The sequence below is a fragment of the Auxenochlorella protothecoides genome (genome assembly GCF_000733215.1).
Source record: "Auxenochlorella protothecoides strain 0710 unplaced genomic scaffold scaffold24, whole genome shotgun sequence".
Classification (NCBI taxonomy): domain Eukaryota; kingdom Viridiplantae; phylum Chlorophyta; class Trebouxiophyceae; order Chlorellales; family Chlorellaceae; genus Auxenochlorella; species Auxenochlorella protothecoides.
In genome coordinates this window covers 602,714-620,534 of record NW_011934249.1, presented here as the reverse complement: position 1 = coordinate 620,534, position 17,821 = coordinate 602,714, and the positions used below count along the sequence as shown (strand labels likewise).

Below are 17,821 nucleotides of genomic sequence, written 5' to 3'. Positions count from 1 at the left end.
ACACGGTTGGGCCAGCACAGCGATTTGGCTCGTACAGACTTCACATATGGATGGGCTTGCCGTAGGTAGCCATGGCTGCCTCCTTGATCGCCTCAGACATTGTGGGGTGGGCGTGGCAGGTGCGCCCGATGTCCTCGGTGGACGCGCCATACTCCAGAGCCAGCACGCACTCCTGGATCAGCTCCCCAGCATTGGGGCCCATGATATGCGCTCCCAGGATCTGGTGGGAAACACGATGTGGGGATCAGGGTGCAGATCAGGGCAGGTCAGACTTGCTGAACAAACATGTAAGAATGTGCAGCAGCTGATGCAGAGCACATCACGTGGGAGAGATGCACACTGAGGACCCAGAGCCTTCATGGAGGTGCAAGCAGGCACCTGAGAGTGCTCAATCCCTTCCAGAGACCGTGTCCCTAAATAATGATTAAGAAATCCAAGAGACCTGCACACCTTGTCTGTCTTGGCATCAGAGATGAACTTCACCATGCCATCGGTGTCCTCGATGGTCTTGGCACGGCTATTGGCCATGAAGGGGAACTTGCCCACCTGAGTGTGTGGGAGGATAGAGGGCATGGGGGCGTCGGTAGCCTGATCTGGGGTGCGCCAGGTCGATTTCGTCAGGCTCAGTGTTGGTAGCTGGGTGCCCAGTTTCCGCGTGCGTGCCCCCATGCCCCCAGCATGAGGATCGCTTCCTCCTGCAACTGTCAACTCCTAGGCTCACCTTGTAGTCGAGGCCATCGGCCTTTGCCTGCTCCTCGGTGATGCCCACCGATGCAACCTCTGGCCACGTGTACATGACGGAGGGCACGTTGGCGTAGTTGACATGCCCATTCTTGCCCGCCAGGATCTCGGCGGCGGCCACGCCATCCTCCTCGGCCTTGTGTGCCAGCATGGGCCCGGGGATGACGTCCCCGATGGCCAGCACAGAGCTCACGTTGGACCGGAAGTGGTCATCCACCTGCACAGCGGGGGGCAGGGCGCCCGCGGCGTGTCGGGACTGGTGCAGGTGCAAGCTGGGCTGCGCCCTGCACCCAGCAGGGCTAGCTTGAGGCACCAACCCTCCTAGGCACACACGCACAACCCCCCCTCCCCCCAGCATCGGCGCTGCCTACGGACCTTGATGCGGCCGCGCTCGTCGACTTCCACCCCCACGTTCTCCAGCCCCAGCCCCTTTGTGAAGGGCCGGCGGCCAGTGGCCACCAGCACGATGTCGGCCTCCAGGGTCTCCTGGTCCCCGCCCTTGGCAGGCTCCACGGTCAGCTTCACGCCCTCGCCAGAGGTGTCAGCGGACACCACCTTGGTGGACAGCTTGATCTTGAACCCGGCCTTCTTCAGGGTTCGCTCGAACAGCTTGCGCACCTCGCCATCCTAAGATAGGGGTCAGTGGTCGGTGTCATCGAATGTAAACGTGCGCAGTGGGGCGCAGGTAAGCGGACCAGTGCCCTGCGCTTATTTCACAATCAGCAGGCATTGAGCAGGCGATGGGACCGTGTGAGGGAGTGGCAAGACATTCTTTGTCAGGAGCCCATTTAAAACAAGACGGGGGACGATATGCTGGTGGCCACGCAGAGGAAACCCCTGCTCAGCATGCACAGTTCCCTCCCTCTTCCCTGGCAGCCCCCCAAGGCAGACTCTAGGAACCCAACACCCCAGACGTACAATGGATGGCAGGATGTTGTCGAGGAACTCCACCACAGTCACCTCCGCGCCCAGCCTGGCCCAGACCGAGCCCATCTCCAGGCCGATGATGCCGCCCCCGACGACCACGAGTTTCTTGGGCACCTCCTTCAGCTCTAGGATGCCAGTGGACGACACCACCTTCTCCTCGTCGATCTCGACGCCACGCAAGGGGGTGACCTCCGACCCCGTGGCAATCAGGATGTTCTTGGCCTTGATGGTGGAGGTCTCGCCGTCAGCCCCCGCCACCTCCACCTCGTTCCCAGACTTCAGGCTGCCCCAGCCCTTCACATACGTCACCTTGTTCTTTTTGAACAGACCCTCAATGCCCTTGGTCAGCCCAGTGACAGCCTTTGTCTGCAGACGGGGGGTGCACCGGGGGCAAATGAGCGCAGGGTCGGCCACACTGCTTTGCTCGCTGCCCCCCGGGCCACTCGGGTGACAAGCCGTGGAGCAATGGGAGAGCTCCAGGCTGTGTCTCTTCATGAAGCTCCCCTGCACGGGCCCAGGCTCGACCCCCCCGACCCAGCCCTGCCTGGGTGAACAGCACAGCCCACCCACCTTCTGAGCCATCATCTGGGCGACGTCAACCTCAAGGCCAGACACCTTGATGCCATGGTGGGCAAAGGTGTGCTGGGCCTCGTGGAACATGTGTGACGAATGCAGCAAGGCCTGTGGAGTAAGAAAGAGTGGGCTCTGAGTCCCAGGCATGCACTGGACAGGGCACAAACGACGCTGGAAGGTGCTGCATGCTCGTGATCGCCAGCGACCCAGCCCCTTGCCTTGGAGGGGATGCAGCCAACGTTGAGGCATGTGCCTCCTAGGGTACCCCGCCCCTCCACGCAGGTAGTCTTCAGCCCCATCTGGGCAGCCTTGATGGCCGCGACATAGCCTCCCGGTCCTCCGCCAATGACGACCACGTCCTGCCGAGTGAGGGTTGGGAAGAGGGAACCCATCAGACCCGATGGTCGCTAGATGATGTTCAGAGGTAGCTAAACCAAACCTAATTTGACTTTACCAACCTGCTCCTCGCTGCTGGCGAAGCCACGGATGGAGAGGAGAGGCACCCCGGGCCTGCAGGCTGCCAGTCCGCCCGCGGCCTTGCGGGTCAGCAACAGGCTTCGCAGCATTGTGGCAGGGGTGGGGGTAGCAGTGATGATTTCTGTGATGATGTACCGACGATACAGGTTTTGACTCGAATCTTCTCATTCGGTCATGTGGGGACATCGACTTCATGCCCCAGACAGGGGAAGAGCTCGCGAAGAATTCGCGCGCGATTCCGTCATGAAAAAGTCTCAACAACACAAAAGCTGTGTACATCAGGAACTCAGAACTGCTGTGCGAAATGGCACCCCATTTCTATTTTTTTTTGGAGTAAAGGGTTAATTGCCCGTGATAGCACACTTCGATGAGCAGTGACGACGATGATGAGCTCGCTGCGATGAGGAGGCAGCGTGCCAGCAGACTGGGAGCAGCTGGAGCAACGCTGGTATGTGGGAGCGCTTGGACAGCCACGTTCAAGCCATGCATCGGGTCATACCTTGATCGAATCGCGTGCCTCTCATCGTGGCACCCACACCTGCAGACCAGCTTGCGGAGGCACGCACAGCCCAAAGACGACGCCGACCAAGAGGAAGATGACGTTGGTCCACAAGTTGTGGATGTCGACGAGGAGGCCCTGCTGCGGGCACATCTTCCCACGTCTTTTGGTGTGTGAGCGAGGGCGCCTGGTTTGCCATGTGACGGGTCTATGCAGGGTTTTCGCCTCAGGGCATGCACCGCTCTCAGATCCTAGCCGCCCCGCATACTGCAGGTGCGGCTGATGCCGAGGGACTGGCGGCTGCGAAAGCCTCGATTGCTGAGGTCTTGAAGGCTGATGCTGACAGAGAGGACGATCTGATGCAGAATCGTGGCGCAGAGGTCCAGGAGGCAGGCCCATCCCGCTCGCTGGGCGAGAAGGCCGGGGAGGAGGAGGAGGAGGAGGAGGAGGAGGAGGAGGAGGAAGAAGAGGAAAAGGAGGAACTACCGCTTTCACACGAGCTTGTTCTTGAAGGTGGGGTCCCGCCTGCTTGGGGGGGAGTGTGATGTTGGTTTCAACACCCCGTTTGCAGGCCTCTCCTTCCCATCCAGACTCGTTTGAAGAGGCAGTGGAGAGCATATCTTGTCCTCAGGCTCGTTTGCATCTTCTCATTGCTCTGACCACTGCGCACTTTCAGGCCACACGAAGGCTGTCACAGCCATCGCCCTTGATGACGCTGGAGCCAGGCTGCTGACCGGGGGCCATGATTACATGGTAAAGATATTTGACTTTGGCGGCATGAAGTCAGACGCCAAGCCCTTTCGATCATTTGAGGTGGACGAGGGCCACCCCATTGTATCGGTGAGTGCAGCGGGTCGTCTGTTGCAGGGGCAGCTGCACTGCTTCACACCCACAGGCAATTAATCGCACAAGTGAATGGATCAATCAGGATTGAGCTTCTTGCATGTGTGACACCATGTGCAGTGGTGGTGTCCACGTGATGCTCGTTTCAAAAGTCTCCTTCAGTTGCAATTGTCTTGCTTGCTCTCCATGCTGCAAGAGGATCCCTTTCTCGCCCGTTACAGTTGAGCTGGTCGCCGAGTGGGGATGCATTTCTGGCGGTCACTGGGTCGCCCCAGCCCAAGGTCTACAACCGGGAAGGGAAGGAGCAGGGACAGTTTGTACGTGGCGACATGTACATTCGGGATCAGAAGAATACCAAGGGGCATGTGGCTGGCTGCACGGGCGGACAGTGGCATCCTGTAGACAAGTGAGTACTTGGTAGCGGTGGCGTGCAGTGGGGGCCTGTGCAATTGCTTTTGTCCTCAAGATATTACTAGGAATGTGGACGACAGTGACCCTGCATCAAGGTCTGGTTGCTCTGCAGGCTACCCCTCATGTGTGCTCATCGCAGCTCCTGCTGGCTGGCCGCTTAGCTGCCCCTTGCCATCCTCGCACACCTTCCACGGAACGCTGATGCAGGCTTACGAATCCGTGCTCCTTCCAATAATAACAGGCTCACGGCCATGACATGCTCCAGCGACGGCACCGTCCGAGTCTGGGACATGGACCAGCTTGTCCAGAAGACGGTGATCAAGCCCCAGCTGGCCAAACCAGGCCGGGTGCAGGTCACGGCAGCCTGTTATGGAAGCACGGGCCATGTGGTGGCTGCCGGCCTCATGGATGGCACCATCCAGCTCTGGGATGTCAGAGGTGGGTAGTGAGGTGGACGGCAACTCCTGGTGGGAAAAGTTGCGATTTGCCACAACATTCTGTGTCCCTTGGGCGATTGGGGTCCTGTGGGAATGACTCTCTCTCCCTCCATGAACCTTTGTGCCCAGGCAAGTTTGGACGGTCAGCTGCGATTGAGCAGGTTGCTGTGCCGTCGCAGCAGATGGTTGCACGTCAGGACTGGAACTACGTCTCTTCTGCCCACAAGATCATCCGAAGCGCCCATGTTGCGGGTACGATGCTAGGTTGCGTCCTGTGTGGGGTTCAGGTTGACAAGCTGTGGTGGCATGGCCGAGGGTTGCATGGATTGTGGTGTCTCTCACAGGGCTCTGCTGATCATGGCGACCTTGACTTCAGTCTGTGGCACATAAGCAGGATTGGTACCACACTGCAGGCAGCGAGATCACTTGCTTGGCTCTTTCAAGAGATGGACATCAGCTTATCTCTCGGGGCGGGGACGACACGCTGAAAGCATGGGACACCCGCAGCCTGAAGCAGCCTCTTGCTGTGTTTGAGGACCTGGATACCACATTTGCAAACACCCAGGTGTGGATGGAGAAGCTCTGGTGGGGATATGGGACTGGGAGGGATGCATGGTCATTGCAACCAGGGCCGGCTTTGTTGCGAGCTCACGAGTACGAGGAAGTGTTGTGGTGACGTGAGTGTGCCCCACTTCAATACTCCATGCTTCCCTTCTTCTGTTCTCAAATCCAGGCTTGTTTCAGCCCGGACGAGAGACTCATTCTGACTGGCACGTCGGCCAGGAAGGCAGATGCCGGTGGGTCTGTCATCATGTTTGATCGTCGCGAGCTGAAGATGGTCCGGCGCCTGGGCATGCCTGGGAGTGTGATAGCCCTCCAGGTAGGCTGGTGGTGACCAGTCCTTGCTCTGCTGGGCTCGGTGTCTTGCTTGCAGTCCTTGCTCGACCCCCTGCCTGGATGGGGATGGATTGGTCCTGCAGCGAAACTCATGATGATACCAATCAGCGCTTCACACAATTCCATCGTGCCTGCAGTGGCATCCTCGGATCAATCAAATACTGGTGGGCAGCGGTGACCGCAAGGCTGGCCAGGCCCGCATCCTCTACTCCCCGCTCCTGTCCCAGCGAGGAGCCATGCTTGCGGTTGGACGCAAGCCTCGTCCGGCCAATCCCTTTGACATGCTGGTGAGAGTAGGTGTCCTTATTGGTGGCTTGGAAAGAGGATTGAAGCTTGTCGTCGTTTGGTATATCCTGGTCACACTGGCAGCCAGTGTCGTCATGCACCGATCCAGGCACCGAGCCTGCAACAGAAGCAGCTGAGCCAATCTCCCTCCCCATCCTTTCCAAGGTGGCGAGCGCGCTGCCAATCTACAACCCCAATGCCCTGCCCATGTACCGGGAGCCCATGCCAGGGCAGCGGAAACGTAAGACGGCCGAGTCAGATGCCGCGGAGAACAAGCAGAAGCACAAGCCGGACCTGGGCTCTGCTGCACCTGGAATGGGGGCTGGGGGGAAGCTGGGGTCCACAGGAGGCACGCTTCTCACGCAGTACGTGCTCAAGACCCATGGCCTGCTCAAGAACCCACTGGATGAGGATGTGCGTGCCTCGATTCTACGACATGCAGGTAAGTAGAAAGGCTAGCCAGTGCGGGCGTCCTGTGTGTGGTCGATGTATCGCTTGCTAGTGGGTGGGGCGGAGCTGTGAGTGCATTCAGGGCGAAAACCTGCTGGTCGATGCACCAGTGGGGCATGCGAGCATGCCATGGCGACCTGAAACCTTTCTCCCCCTCCACAGACAAGGCCGACGAATACTCCTTATTCACTGCTGCCTACAAATCTACTCAACCCGACAAGATTTATGCCGAAGAAGAGAAGGATGAGGAGGACGAGGAGGAGCAGACGTGAGGCCCTCCCTTGCATAATGCAATCCTGTCTTGGTATCTGGAGATGGTATGGCCACCCACACCCGCTCTGGTGACTGGCCCCTGGGCCTCTTACTACTCCTGTTTCCAAGGTGTTTGAAGTCACATTTGATAGAATCACAGCTGCTGCTTCAGGGCAGTAGGCAGGCCTCAGATGATCACGAACTATGGCCCGAGGGGACTACGAGCTGAGTAAAGGAATGAGTCATCACGTTGAGATTCTGAAGCTGGGAAGGGCGCAAACCTCACGAACTAGGGACGCGAATATGGCAATGCAGATCACAGGTCGCATTCTATCGCCGGGAGGATCACGGGCAGGATGGAGACATAACGTCCAGAATTGGCCTCGTCAAACGCTGCTCGTTGAGCAGACGCGTCAGAGCGATCACGGTTGCCTGTTTGGAGATTAAGAAGGCGGGAACATAATATGAGCTGTATGTCATTAAAAAAGGGGAATCAAATTACTGACGTCTCAAGCACCGCAAAGACGTAGCTATCGGTAAACACAGCCTGCACCCAAGCCAGGGTGGACACTTGTCAACCTCCTCATCAGCCCCTCACCAGTGGCTCAAGCGTCTAGCGACCCTTCAGAAGAGCCCAGCTGGGCAGACAGGCCTGGACCGATGGTCGGCGTGCTCAGGGACGGGGCCACATCCCGAAGGGGGCGCCCTTGTTCAATAGATGTAGGCCAGTCGCGGCGCTTGCAAGAGGGGACCGCCGGATCTTGGGCAGCGCCATGTTGCAAGGTCTCCACAGAGCCGCATGCCTCGACAGGATACACACACTGCCCTGCAGCGGAGCTGGCCTTGGCCTCGGCATCCCTGATGCTGTGCGGCTCCTGTTCCGGTTGTTCATTGGGCTTGATACCATCCAAGCCGCGCGTTGCACTGGCACTGCGCTCCTCAAGCTGCACGCCTGGAGCGTTGAGGACGGACTGGTCTTGATAAGAAGAGGGTGTTGGACTGATTCTTGAATTGTCCTTGCTGGTGGGCACCTCATCGTTGTGGGCAAGGCTGTCCACTGCAGATTCCGGCACAGGATCGCTCCCTGACCCAGCAGCCACATCACGAGATGTGGCAGCGGCTGCCAACAATGGTAGCGGCTGGGTGGAGGGTGGATGTCCCTGCATGATTGACAGAGTGCTCAACAAGTCAGACCAGGCTCCACCAGAGAGTGCATGAATTCTCACCCGGATGACACAACACTACAAGCACATGCCCAGGGGAGTCTGCACCCAACCCACCTGAATCAAGATGTCAAACTCTCGGTAGATCTGGCCATAAGCCTTAAAGGTACGAGGGGACTCATTAATGTTCCCGTGACATGCTGTGGCGGGCGCCCCAATTGTAATCCTGGCAGCAACATGGGTTGAAGTGAGTGGAACTGGTGGTAAACGTGAACTCCATTAACACTGAGCCCCAAGTGGGAATTTCGCCACGGCCCGGCACAGTGCTCTCATTGGTGTTACCCCTCTTGTCTCCAAAAGGCATATTTAAACCTCACCTCGGCCGCGTACGGGGAGATGCCACTGAGAGGTTGGCACGGGGGGAACTGACAGATGCACGTCTCCGCTTCCTTGCCCTTAAATGGTTCATGTGACGAGCCTGGACCTGCAATGAGCGATGAGCAGCATCTGTGATTCATTTGCAGGCTGTCATGGTGAGGAGGTGCGCCGGTATCCGTCACCCACCCAGAAGCTGATGCTCACATTTTCAGTGGTGAGGACCTCATGCGGGGTAGTGCAGGCCTTTCCGAACTTCCTCAGCATGTGCTCCATGCCACAGGAGGAGTATTGCACCAGCTCATCATCCTTGGTGAAAAGTAGCAACGCCACCTCGCACTCGCAGAGAATCGAAAGCTCCACGACTCTGCGAAGCAAGGCTGCCTTTCTCTTGCGGAAGACGGCCTGCACGAGGATGGCCAGGGGCAGCTGATCCAGAGAACAATTGCTCTTATATCAACTCCCCGGCAACTCAAGCAGACTCACGCGCTGAATATGGACGTCCTGAAGGGCCTGAAGGCTATACTCCTTGCGCGTGTCGTCCATGGCGCCGGAGATACGAGGGTGTCGGATGAACAGGCGAGCAGTGATGTGGCTGAAGAGATCACGAGCAGATTGCTTGGTTGTACGGGGTAATCAGTAAAGTCTCGCGGCGACGTGGTTCGGAGTAAGATATGCCTGCACCCTAGGCCAATACTCCGGCTGTGGCCCCTGTCGTACCCTGCTCCTGGGGATCCAGGAATCTGGTCAGTCGTGCAAGGCATACATCGAGCCCTGGAAGTATGTCAAATGCTCACGTATCGCGCAGGATTTTAGCTACCGGGGAGTCGAGGAAGGAGGGGGTGCACTAGAAATTCAATTCATGACACACAGCGCGCGCAAATAAAGGACAACACGACACACAGCACTGTGCAGGCTGCTTGACCCGCGAGCATCTGCGATCTCCATGGTAGTGCCGTCTTAAAGCTAGAATGTCGAGTGCATGCGTGGGCATCCGACTGCCACGCGTGTGGGGCCGCTGTGGTTCGACGCACCACTGGCAGGGCGCAAAACGTGTGAGAGCTGCAATCCCGGCAGCCCACTCCTCCAGGCTGCAGATTGCAGAGGACATTTCTTACGCACTAGCTCTCTCCCTCCACGCCTTATCTTTCCACGCTGAGCGTCAGGCGCGCCTGGGGCGCAGAATAACCGGTCAGGAGTTCCACAAAACCCTCCCTGCTGAACCTTGGAGTCTGGCCCCAGCAAATCGAATATGTATACCATCCGCATGGCTATCCTCCTCTGTGCTCCTCATCTTGGCACTACAGAGGCTGCGTGCTTGGGCGAACATTGACAGGCAGGTGCTTTTACCCAGTTGCACGACATGCATGCAGTGGCGTGTCGAGCATGTTCCGCCCGAGCCCGCCAACCCAGAATGTCAATCCCACAGGCCCGCCGTGAAGTCTCCAGAGCCATCTGTGAAGATCCTGAATGCTCAGTCAAATGACCAGCAGAAGCTTGCAGTACGTTCCATGCTGCAAAGCAAGGACCTCACACGCCGTGTCAAGACGGTGTGTGGTACTTCGACCGCATCCGCCAGGTGCAGCTGCCTTTCTGGAATATCTCAGGATGCCACCTCACCTGCTTCCCTCCCTTATTTTCTCCAACAGCTAGAAAGCGACCTGGCAGGGAATGTCTTGAGCTTGGGCCAGCTGAAGAGTAGATGCGATGCCTTAGAGGGTGCCACAAAGGACATCACCAGCCTAATGCTAGCCATGCAAAGTATGCACGGGTGGGGTTTGTTGGTGGGGGGGTATGGATACTGAAATCTTGCTTCAAGGGTTGGATATCAAAAGAGAAATAGTATTGATTTTTAGTCGCCCCTTCCTTCTTACACAGGCGTGGCTACCAGACAGGCCACAGTTCTCCAGCAAATAGTGAGGCGGCTGGAAAGAAGGAGTCATGATCCAAGATCGCAGGACTCCATACCACTTGCGGCAAACGTTCCGGCGCTGATGGTAGAAGATATAACGACGCACAGCAAAGAAGCGTCTGCCTCATTGCATGGTTCTGAGGATCCTGAGTGTGATGCCTGGGGCAGAAGGCGGCACACCACGAGGAACTGAAGGAATATATTGCCCCCATGTGCCGCCAGCTTGTGCTGCTTATCGTGAGTCGAGTGTAAGACTATGTACAGGTGCGTAGATTGACACAAAAATCATTCAACACGTAGGCAGTGGGGATCATCATGCAGCTGGTGAGCCAGCACGATTGCAGGAGTCCTGGTGCTCTATGCAGTCACTTGGCAACAAAAGACGATCCACAGCCGCAGCTGGACGCAGCATTGGGGTTGCCAGCCACCACAAACCCTGATCGCATGAGGTCTGTCTCAAAGTCTACCACGGCGCCCTTCAGGAAATCGAGGGAGATGTCGTCGCTAACAACCTGGACTCCATTGCGCTCAAAAATTCTGCGATAGGAACACGGCAGCAATTGTGAGGCGCAGCTGCAGGTGGCACACAGGGCGAGCATGCAGTAGGACCTCCTCTCCAACCATGCACAACCTTCTCACCTGTCCTCTGGTTTCAAGGAGGACCCCAAGCTGAACTCATACTGGAAGCCAGAGCATCCCCCCCCCTCCACAGTGAGTCGGAGGAACAGAGGCCCCTCTGGAGATTCACGCTGCAGTTCCTGCAGGCGTTGAACAGCGTTGTCCGTCAGCTGCAGCCCTCCATCGCTGCCACTGTCCTCGTTGAGCATTGCAGAGCTGGAGAAGTGGCGTTGCAAATACCCGGTGTCCCTCAAGTCATCCCTTCGCATGTCGCGTCGTTGGACCGAACGCTGGGCGGCCTTATGAGCTGGCTGCCCCGTAAGAGTATGGATGTCTGTGCACATCGACTTGATTGGCTGGCTTGCAGCACCGACACATCGCGCTACGACCACACGCGCGCAGCTTCGCATCGGTAACACCAGAGCCAAGGGTGGAGTCTCAAGGCAGGAACGAATGACGTTCTTCTGTATCAACTTGATTGCTTTATTGCGATGTTTGCACTTGTGTACAGATTGGTGAGTCGTACCACTCTTCGGCTCGCATTCTCAGCTACAGCATGGGCTTGGTCCGAAGGCCAGCGTGGCACCGAGGGATTTCAGAGATTCTTGCCGACAGGTTCTCAACACATAAAAACGTAATATTCTTGTCTTATCATTGCTTACAGTGTGTGATCGCATCAGGATTACTTTGCAGACAAGGTAGCGTAGGAGTGCTGGCATCTTCTCGGTAGGGGGCTGGCCTGGCATCCACAGCCCATCTCTCAGACCCGAGAGAATAGGCTTGTACTCGTCTATATAGCGCATGGCCACGCAAGGATACTATGACAGGGTGCAGGACTTCGCCACACGACTGCGGCAAAGGAAGGTCGAAACCAGTCTGGATGCCGCCAAGGGAACGGCTGAGTTGCTGAGGCAGCTGGTCACCTCCTCCAGGCTCTCGGATCCCCAAAGCCTTCTAGACGAGGTCAAACGTGTGGGCCTGACCCTGCAGGCCGCGCAGCCAACAGGTACGGCTCGGTTCATCGAGACGGACAAGTGTCTGCCTCGGAGGAGGTCCCAGCAGCCTCGCACACCAACCCTCACATTGCACGAATCACCCCATCCGCAGAGCTGGTCATCGGGAACATTGCGCGGCGTGTCCTGCACATCATTCGCGAGGAAGTAGAGGCTGATGAGGAGGGGCAAGACGAGGACCTCGAAGTGGACCATGCCCAGAAAGAGAGCGCCCCAGCCATGGGAGGCCTCTCCCGGGCCTTCAGGTGGGCGACGTCCGCTTGCCATAACAAACCCTGGTGGGGATGAAGAATTGGTCTGCAGGCTGGACAGGTCGGGAACCAGGGGAACAGAATCTTCATGGCAACTACATCCCTCGCCACACAGGTCTCCACTTGGCGTCGGCAATCGCACGCTCTCTCTGCACACCCTGCTCGACCATGATGCAGTGGAGGAGCCATTGCGTCAGCTCAGACTCTCAGGTGGACATGGGCCTGCCACAAAACTTGATGCCTCCCGTCACCAGGACTCGCCCAAAAAGAAGAGCCAGCCAGTCACCTTCTGGGCACGGAAACAGGAGGTTATAGATGGTGTCAATGATCTGATAGAGGAACTCAAAGACATTGACTCATCCATTGCCAACCAGGTGACGGCGTGGGATGAGGCCAGATGCTTCCTTGATCTAGCCTGGACATTCATGGGTCGGTGGCTTGGCAATCTGGTACTTGACAGTCTTAGGTTGGGAGTCACCCTCCCCCAAGTTGTTACTTTATATTCTGTCGCAACGCAGGCAGTGGAGCATATCCATGCAAATGAGGTCATCTTGACCTTTGGATACTCAAGGACTGTGTTGCAGTTTCTGAAACGCGCTCGTGAGAAGCGTTTCTTCCAGGTATGTGCTACCATCGTGGGCTGCTGTGCTCATGAAGAAAGCCGAGTCCGTGTTCAGACTGAGCCAAGTATACACGTTCTCCAGGGCAGCAACTTGTACAATGTCCAACAAAATTGTGCAGGCTGTCGTTGCAGAGGCTGCTCCTACATACGAGGGTCAGCGAATGGCGCGAGAGCTGGCAGCATTAGGGATCCAGACCACTGCCATCTCAGATTCAGCAATCTATGCCATGATGGCTCGTGTGAACAAGGTAGATGTGTGTGCTTCCCTAAAGTGGATTTACTGGCTCTTCTTGAGAGGGAGCGTGCTGCTGTTTCCAGCCGCCGGGGCGCCACAGACAATATTCGCCCCATGGCACCCAACAGGTGGTCGTGACCGCTCATGCTTTGCTGGCCGATGGGGGCATCATGGCGCCAATTGGCATGCACCTGGTGGCAATGGCGGCCAAGCACCATGCCGTCCCCTTCGTGGTTCTGGTGGGGATTTACAAGCTGACACCCCTGTTTGCACATGAGCCCGGACTCAATTTCAACGAGCTGAAGTCTCCTGCGAGCATTCTACCTTACAACGACGAGGCGTTGCTTGCAGCAGGTACAGCCTTATTGGGAACGCTGGAGCACATTGCTCACCACGACAGGTCACATCGTGTGCAATGCTCGATGTGGTAGGGATGCTTGCGCAGCTCAAGGTGTGACTCCTCTTTCACGCGCGCAGATAGTAGCTCCTGCCTGGATGCTGAATCTGGGCTTGAGTTTGATGTGGATGACTCGGTGAGCACATCGCATCCATACCTTCAAGTTCACAACCCCTCCTTCGACTACGTTCCGCCTGCGCTGATCTCCTTGTTCATCACTGGTGAGGTCGACAGAAGGGACCTGCACATAGTTTTCTGGGGAACCGTGACGCCTGCAAATGCAATGGGGAGAGGCAACCATATCGATCAGATTCCATGCACGTCCCATCCCATTGCTCAGATCAAGGACACGGCTTCATGCCAAGCTATGTGTACAGACAGCTGTACGAGTGGTATCATAAATCGGATTGGTGATGGCGCTAGCAATGTAAAGCGTAATGCCAAGATAACGCACAGCCGGTTTTGAAGTACTGTACCAGGGGGAGTCCTCCTCAGAAGCATTTCTCAGGGTCGCAACACGTGGCTCACAGATTCGCAAGAGCTCACTCCAGCACAATACGGACCATCGGTTGAACAAGAACTCAGTCAGACCCTTGCAATCTTGAAACACATCCGGTTCCTCGTGTGGCTAAAGCTCTGATATCACAAGCTCATCCAGGCGAACAAAGTTCGGCTATGATCACCTCTCGAGCAAGCGATAGGTATGCACTAGGATTCAGCATATAGTTCCTTCTTATTTCACGGCGATATGATGTCTGAAGGAGGAATACAGCACAATTGTGCCAGCAGCCGTTGTTTGTGCGCTAAACTGACACATCGCCTTCTGTTCTCCAACCGTTGCACAAGTCATATGTGGAAGGTGTGCTAAGGAGCTTCCCGTGAATACGGGTACAGAAGGTGCCACTCTCGTTGATTTTATGAGCAGTTCGATCCTGGCCTTGGTCCTGCTCTCAGTAAATCGGGAGGGGAACTGAAGCCTGTGGTGTGGGATCAACCTCGCACTCTAAAGCACAGCACTTGATCCATGGAACAAAACGAGCCAGAGGGCCTTTCAAAAGCTCTACACTGGCGATGCTCAAAGCTGCGCACGCCGCAGCTTCACTGTACAGAATCTCGCCGCAAGCCCAGAGAAAGAATCGTGCACTTCCAATCATCATGAGCTCTCACGGAATGTCGAGCTGTAAAAGCCTTGCATCAGGCATCAGAACGGTAACTCAAGGTCCCAAGGTGCAAACGCTGATGAGAATTGTAGGGCAACAATCTATAGCAGAAGGTGACGAAAAAGCGGCTCATATTTGTAAAATCACACTTTTGAGGTTACATACCCCAGTTTTGTCGAGCAATTGCACAGATGCACATCAACGCTACTCTTGCCCATTCTCTATCTATTCATATTAGAGAGGTAGGTGGAGTACAGCCCAGCACTGCCCATGATATTTTTACTCGATTGTTGACATCCCATTATGCTTCGATACGCCGGGTCTCGACATACCCGCTGCGGCTTGAACACACCAGCATCCTATTGCTCAGGCCGTAATCGTGAGGCACCCCACCGTATGCTCTGATTTGTGTCCTTTCTCTAGACCGATGCTTACCATCATTGCGACACACGCAGCATGTTGATCTTACAGGAAACCGCACTCCACGCAAGTCTGTGAAGAGAATCTGGCATTGTTTTACAAATTAACCATTGTTGAGGATAGAAAAACTCCTTCTTGCACACGGAATGACATTATTGAACGAGCTAGTATCGATTAGGCAAAGTGACCCTTTCGAGTGAATGAGTGGTGACCATGTCCAATTGGGAAATTTGAGATGATTTGATGGGATTCGGCTAAATTTGCTAGGTTCAGAACTTCAGCTGTTTCGCCATCTGGCCAGAGGCCAAAATAGTGCCCGCCGAAGGTTTAGAGAGGGTGCAGGCTCAAGTAACGAAAAAAACTAGGGCGGTATTGCCATGAGAAGTGAGACCCGGGATGGGGGATAATTCGATTCTCTCATTAGCATCACTTAAAACCCATAGAAGCCAGACGACCAGGCTATTCAGTGTCAGTCTGAATGCAGACGAGGTGCTCCTGATAGGCCCTGCGTGAGGGCAGGCACGACTTCAATACGGGCTATACCGAGCCCCAACTTGTACCAAAAGCTAAGCAAGCTGTATGGCAACATGCGCCTATTCTGTACACTAGAAGCAAACCTGCTCGTGTCTTTTGAACTGATAAGGCACTCAACCTTCAAGAAAAGGCCTGGTTGTCATTAGAAAGATTGCTGAAGTAGTTTTGTTTAGGGACAGCACTCCGGTCAGTCATGCATGCAAGAGTTTCTCGGCCTGTCTAACTCTATCCACTGTCTTGCCGCAGAGCATGGACAAACCACCGAAGTGGCCTCCCTGTGAAAGGGATGGAAAGTGATTGTTCAAGACAATCCTCGATGCGGTCCTCACATGGTCCCAGGAAATCTCTGTTACATGCAGATATTTCAACCCATTCCGAAAGCAAATTGATGTGGACAACGTAGTAGCGATGCAATACCTCCCCTGCAATGCCGCTGCAGATCTACTGGTTCTCTGAAATATGAGGTGCCATGGGAAACTACTCAATTCTGCGGGACGTCGGGTGATGTAATCGTCACAGTGTCAAGTGCGATAGGCTCACTTGAACTCTATAGCTACTGCATGACCTTGTTGAGCATCTGAGACAACGCCTGTGGATGGGGTCTCGAGCGCCTTGATACGCTGAGTACCTCATCTGCATGGAGGGTTGAATTCGACATTCTAGGGCGAGCTTAAGGCAAGAGTTTACCACTGCCATGCACTTGTAGCATTACACTTGTATCTAATCTCGTTTCTTCCATCGTGCTACAAGTTTGCAAGACTCTTAATCTGCAACTACGCTCACATCCAGAAACAGGTATTGCGTCACATTCTCTTAGTATCAGGGGCAAACAGCCTCTCCGGGTTTGTTTTGCAGTCCCTTGGGTCCTTCCATGCGCATCGCTCTCAGATTGCGCCTTCGTTCAACAGCTCGGCCGTCAAGAGCGGACTTCAGTGCCCGGACCCCAACCTAGAAACCTACGATGCATGCTTTGGTCCTGCATTGATAGGCCACGAACTGAAAGAGCTTACGGCTGATTGCCGTGTTACGATGGTGAATGATGATTTGCTAGAAGCCGGAGTACAACATAGACTTCCGAGCCAATCTCAACATGTCGGACATAGTCTTTAAATACCAATGCTACCTGCATGTAGGAAGAAACATAATGTTGCAATGGCAGATTCGCACAGCTCTAGGCACAAAACTTTATGAGGAAGTTGTAATAGAGGGATCAAGGTGTCGTGGCAAATCTACGAGCTGGAAGCTTTTGCCTGAAGCCATTGGCTTGCAATAGAACTTCCTTCATCTTCGTGTCATGCTGCTAATCTACAGCTGAATGACCCGACGTTGCTCTGGTATTATAAGGCGTACATCGAAAACCTAAAGAACAAGAAACTTCTCCGCGCGAATAATATTCTGAAATGTGTTTTGTAACTGGAGTGGAGGCACTCAAATTCGGCTTGGACTCCATATGGGACAGCTCGGAGTCTTTGTAAGGGCCACTGAGCGTCACCCCTGTACATCATGGAAAGATTGATTTTGAGTAATCAGGGATGCCGCTATCCATGGTCCCATGTCGATTACACAACGTCACCGCTATTTTCAGATAGTTGAAAGATGGTGTACTCTCATCGCTAGCAAATGTGCGCACACCTTCTCTGTGTGCAACCATGTCACATATAATGCACCACATTTCCCACCTTTGATTCGAAACCTCTGTATAGATGAAGCAGGGGCGTGTATGTATTGTAAAGAAAAGGCACACGAAAGTCTCTTTGATGATCCTGTTCCATATAGGGGTACAGGATCATGCTGAAACAGTGTCTCATGACCATCTGCCGAATATTTCCCAAAGCGATCCAACAAAGTCGGAAGTAAAGGAATGCCTGTGGTTGCCAATACAAGATCAAGACATATGCCAATAGCAAATGACCATGCTCTTTCGTGCGGAACCTGTATCGAATCGCTGCCAACCTCAAGGGCATCAGCTTCTGTCCATACGCACAGGCAGACCTGTTCTCCCAGTCATTGCGAGAAGCGTATGGCGGGTTGATTGGGGGTTTATGCTGTGAGGTCGCAGAGACTCGTTCGTCTGCTTAAGAGGTGGGAAAGGAGACTCAACCTTTCATGAATTGTGAAGCTCTCTGAAAACTTGACATGGGTATCCATGAGCCTCTTTAGAGACATCAAGCGCTCTCTGGACAGTTTAAACCCGTACCTTGTGTTAGTTTCTAGCACGGAGCACTCAGTGTAATGTGGAAAGCGAACGGAATCATAAATCTTCGCTACCATCGTCCATGAGGGCTGGGTCACCAACAACCTAATGTGGTTGGCATTGTAAAGCCAATGT

General features: G+C 55.0%; 4 protein-coding genes across 4 annotated transcripts; 2 read left to right on the top strand and 2 right to left on the bottom strand.

Annotated features, from left to right (window-relative positions):
* Positions 1-40: 40 nt before the first annotated feature.
* F751_2610 (Dihydrolipoyl dehydrogenase 1, mitochondrial) lies at positions 41-2,807 on the bottom strand (the record flags this gene model as incomplete). The annotated part of the gene is made up of 8 exons (XM_011400362.1): positions 41-220; positions 451-546; positions 722-958; positions 1,117-1,368; positions 1,660-2,034; positions 2,239-2,349; positions 2,448-2,600; positions 2,700-2,807. 8 exons carry the CDS (start codon positions 2,805-2,807, stop codon positions 41-43), a joined length of 1,512 nt encoding a protein of 503 aa, XP_011398664.1.
* A 1,187-nt stretch (positions 2,808-3,994) lies between these two features.
* On the top strand, positions 3,995-6,540 carry F751_2609 (WD repeat-containing protein 70; the record flags this gene model as incomplete). The annotated part of the gene is made up of 8 exons (XM_011400361.1): positions 3,995-4,057; positions 4,282-4,466; positions 4,713-4,909; positions 5,038-5,160; positions 5,322-5,473; positions 5,642-5,788; positions 5,943-6,092; positions 6,256-6,540. The coding sequence occupies 8 exons, from the start codon at positions 3,995-3,997 to the stop codon at positions 6,538-6,540; spliced, it is 1,302 nt and encodes a 433-aa protein (XP_011398663.1).
* Positions 6,541-10,607: 4,067 nt separating this feature from the next.
* On the bottom strand, positions 10,608-11,069 carry F751_2608 (Iron-sulfur assembly protein IscA-like 2, mitochondrial; the record flags this gene model as incomplete). The annotated part of the gene is made up of 2 exons (XM_011400360.1): positions 10,608-10,779; positions 10,882-11,069. The coding sequence occupies 2 exons, from the start codon at positions 11,067-11,069 to the stop codon at positions 10,608-10,610; spliced, it is 360 nt and encodes a 119-aa protein (XP_011398662.1).
* Positions 11,070-11,712: 643 nt separating this feature from the next.
* F751_2607 (Translation initiation factor eIF-2B subunit beta) lies at positions 11,713-13,792 on the top strand (the record flags this gene model as incomplete). The annotated part of the gene is made up of 8 exons (XM_011400359.1): positions 11,713-11,866; positions 11,968-12,118; positions 12,327-12,498; positions 12,643-12,744; positions 12,866-12,994; positions 13,110-13,335; positions 13,459-13,599; positions 13,719-13,792. Coding segments are annotated over 8 exons (1,149 nt in total), but the record flags the coding sequence as incomplete, so codon positions are not given.
* Between the last annotated feature and the right edge of the window lie 4,029 nt (positions 13,793-17,821).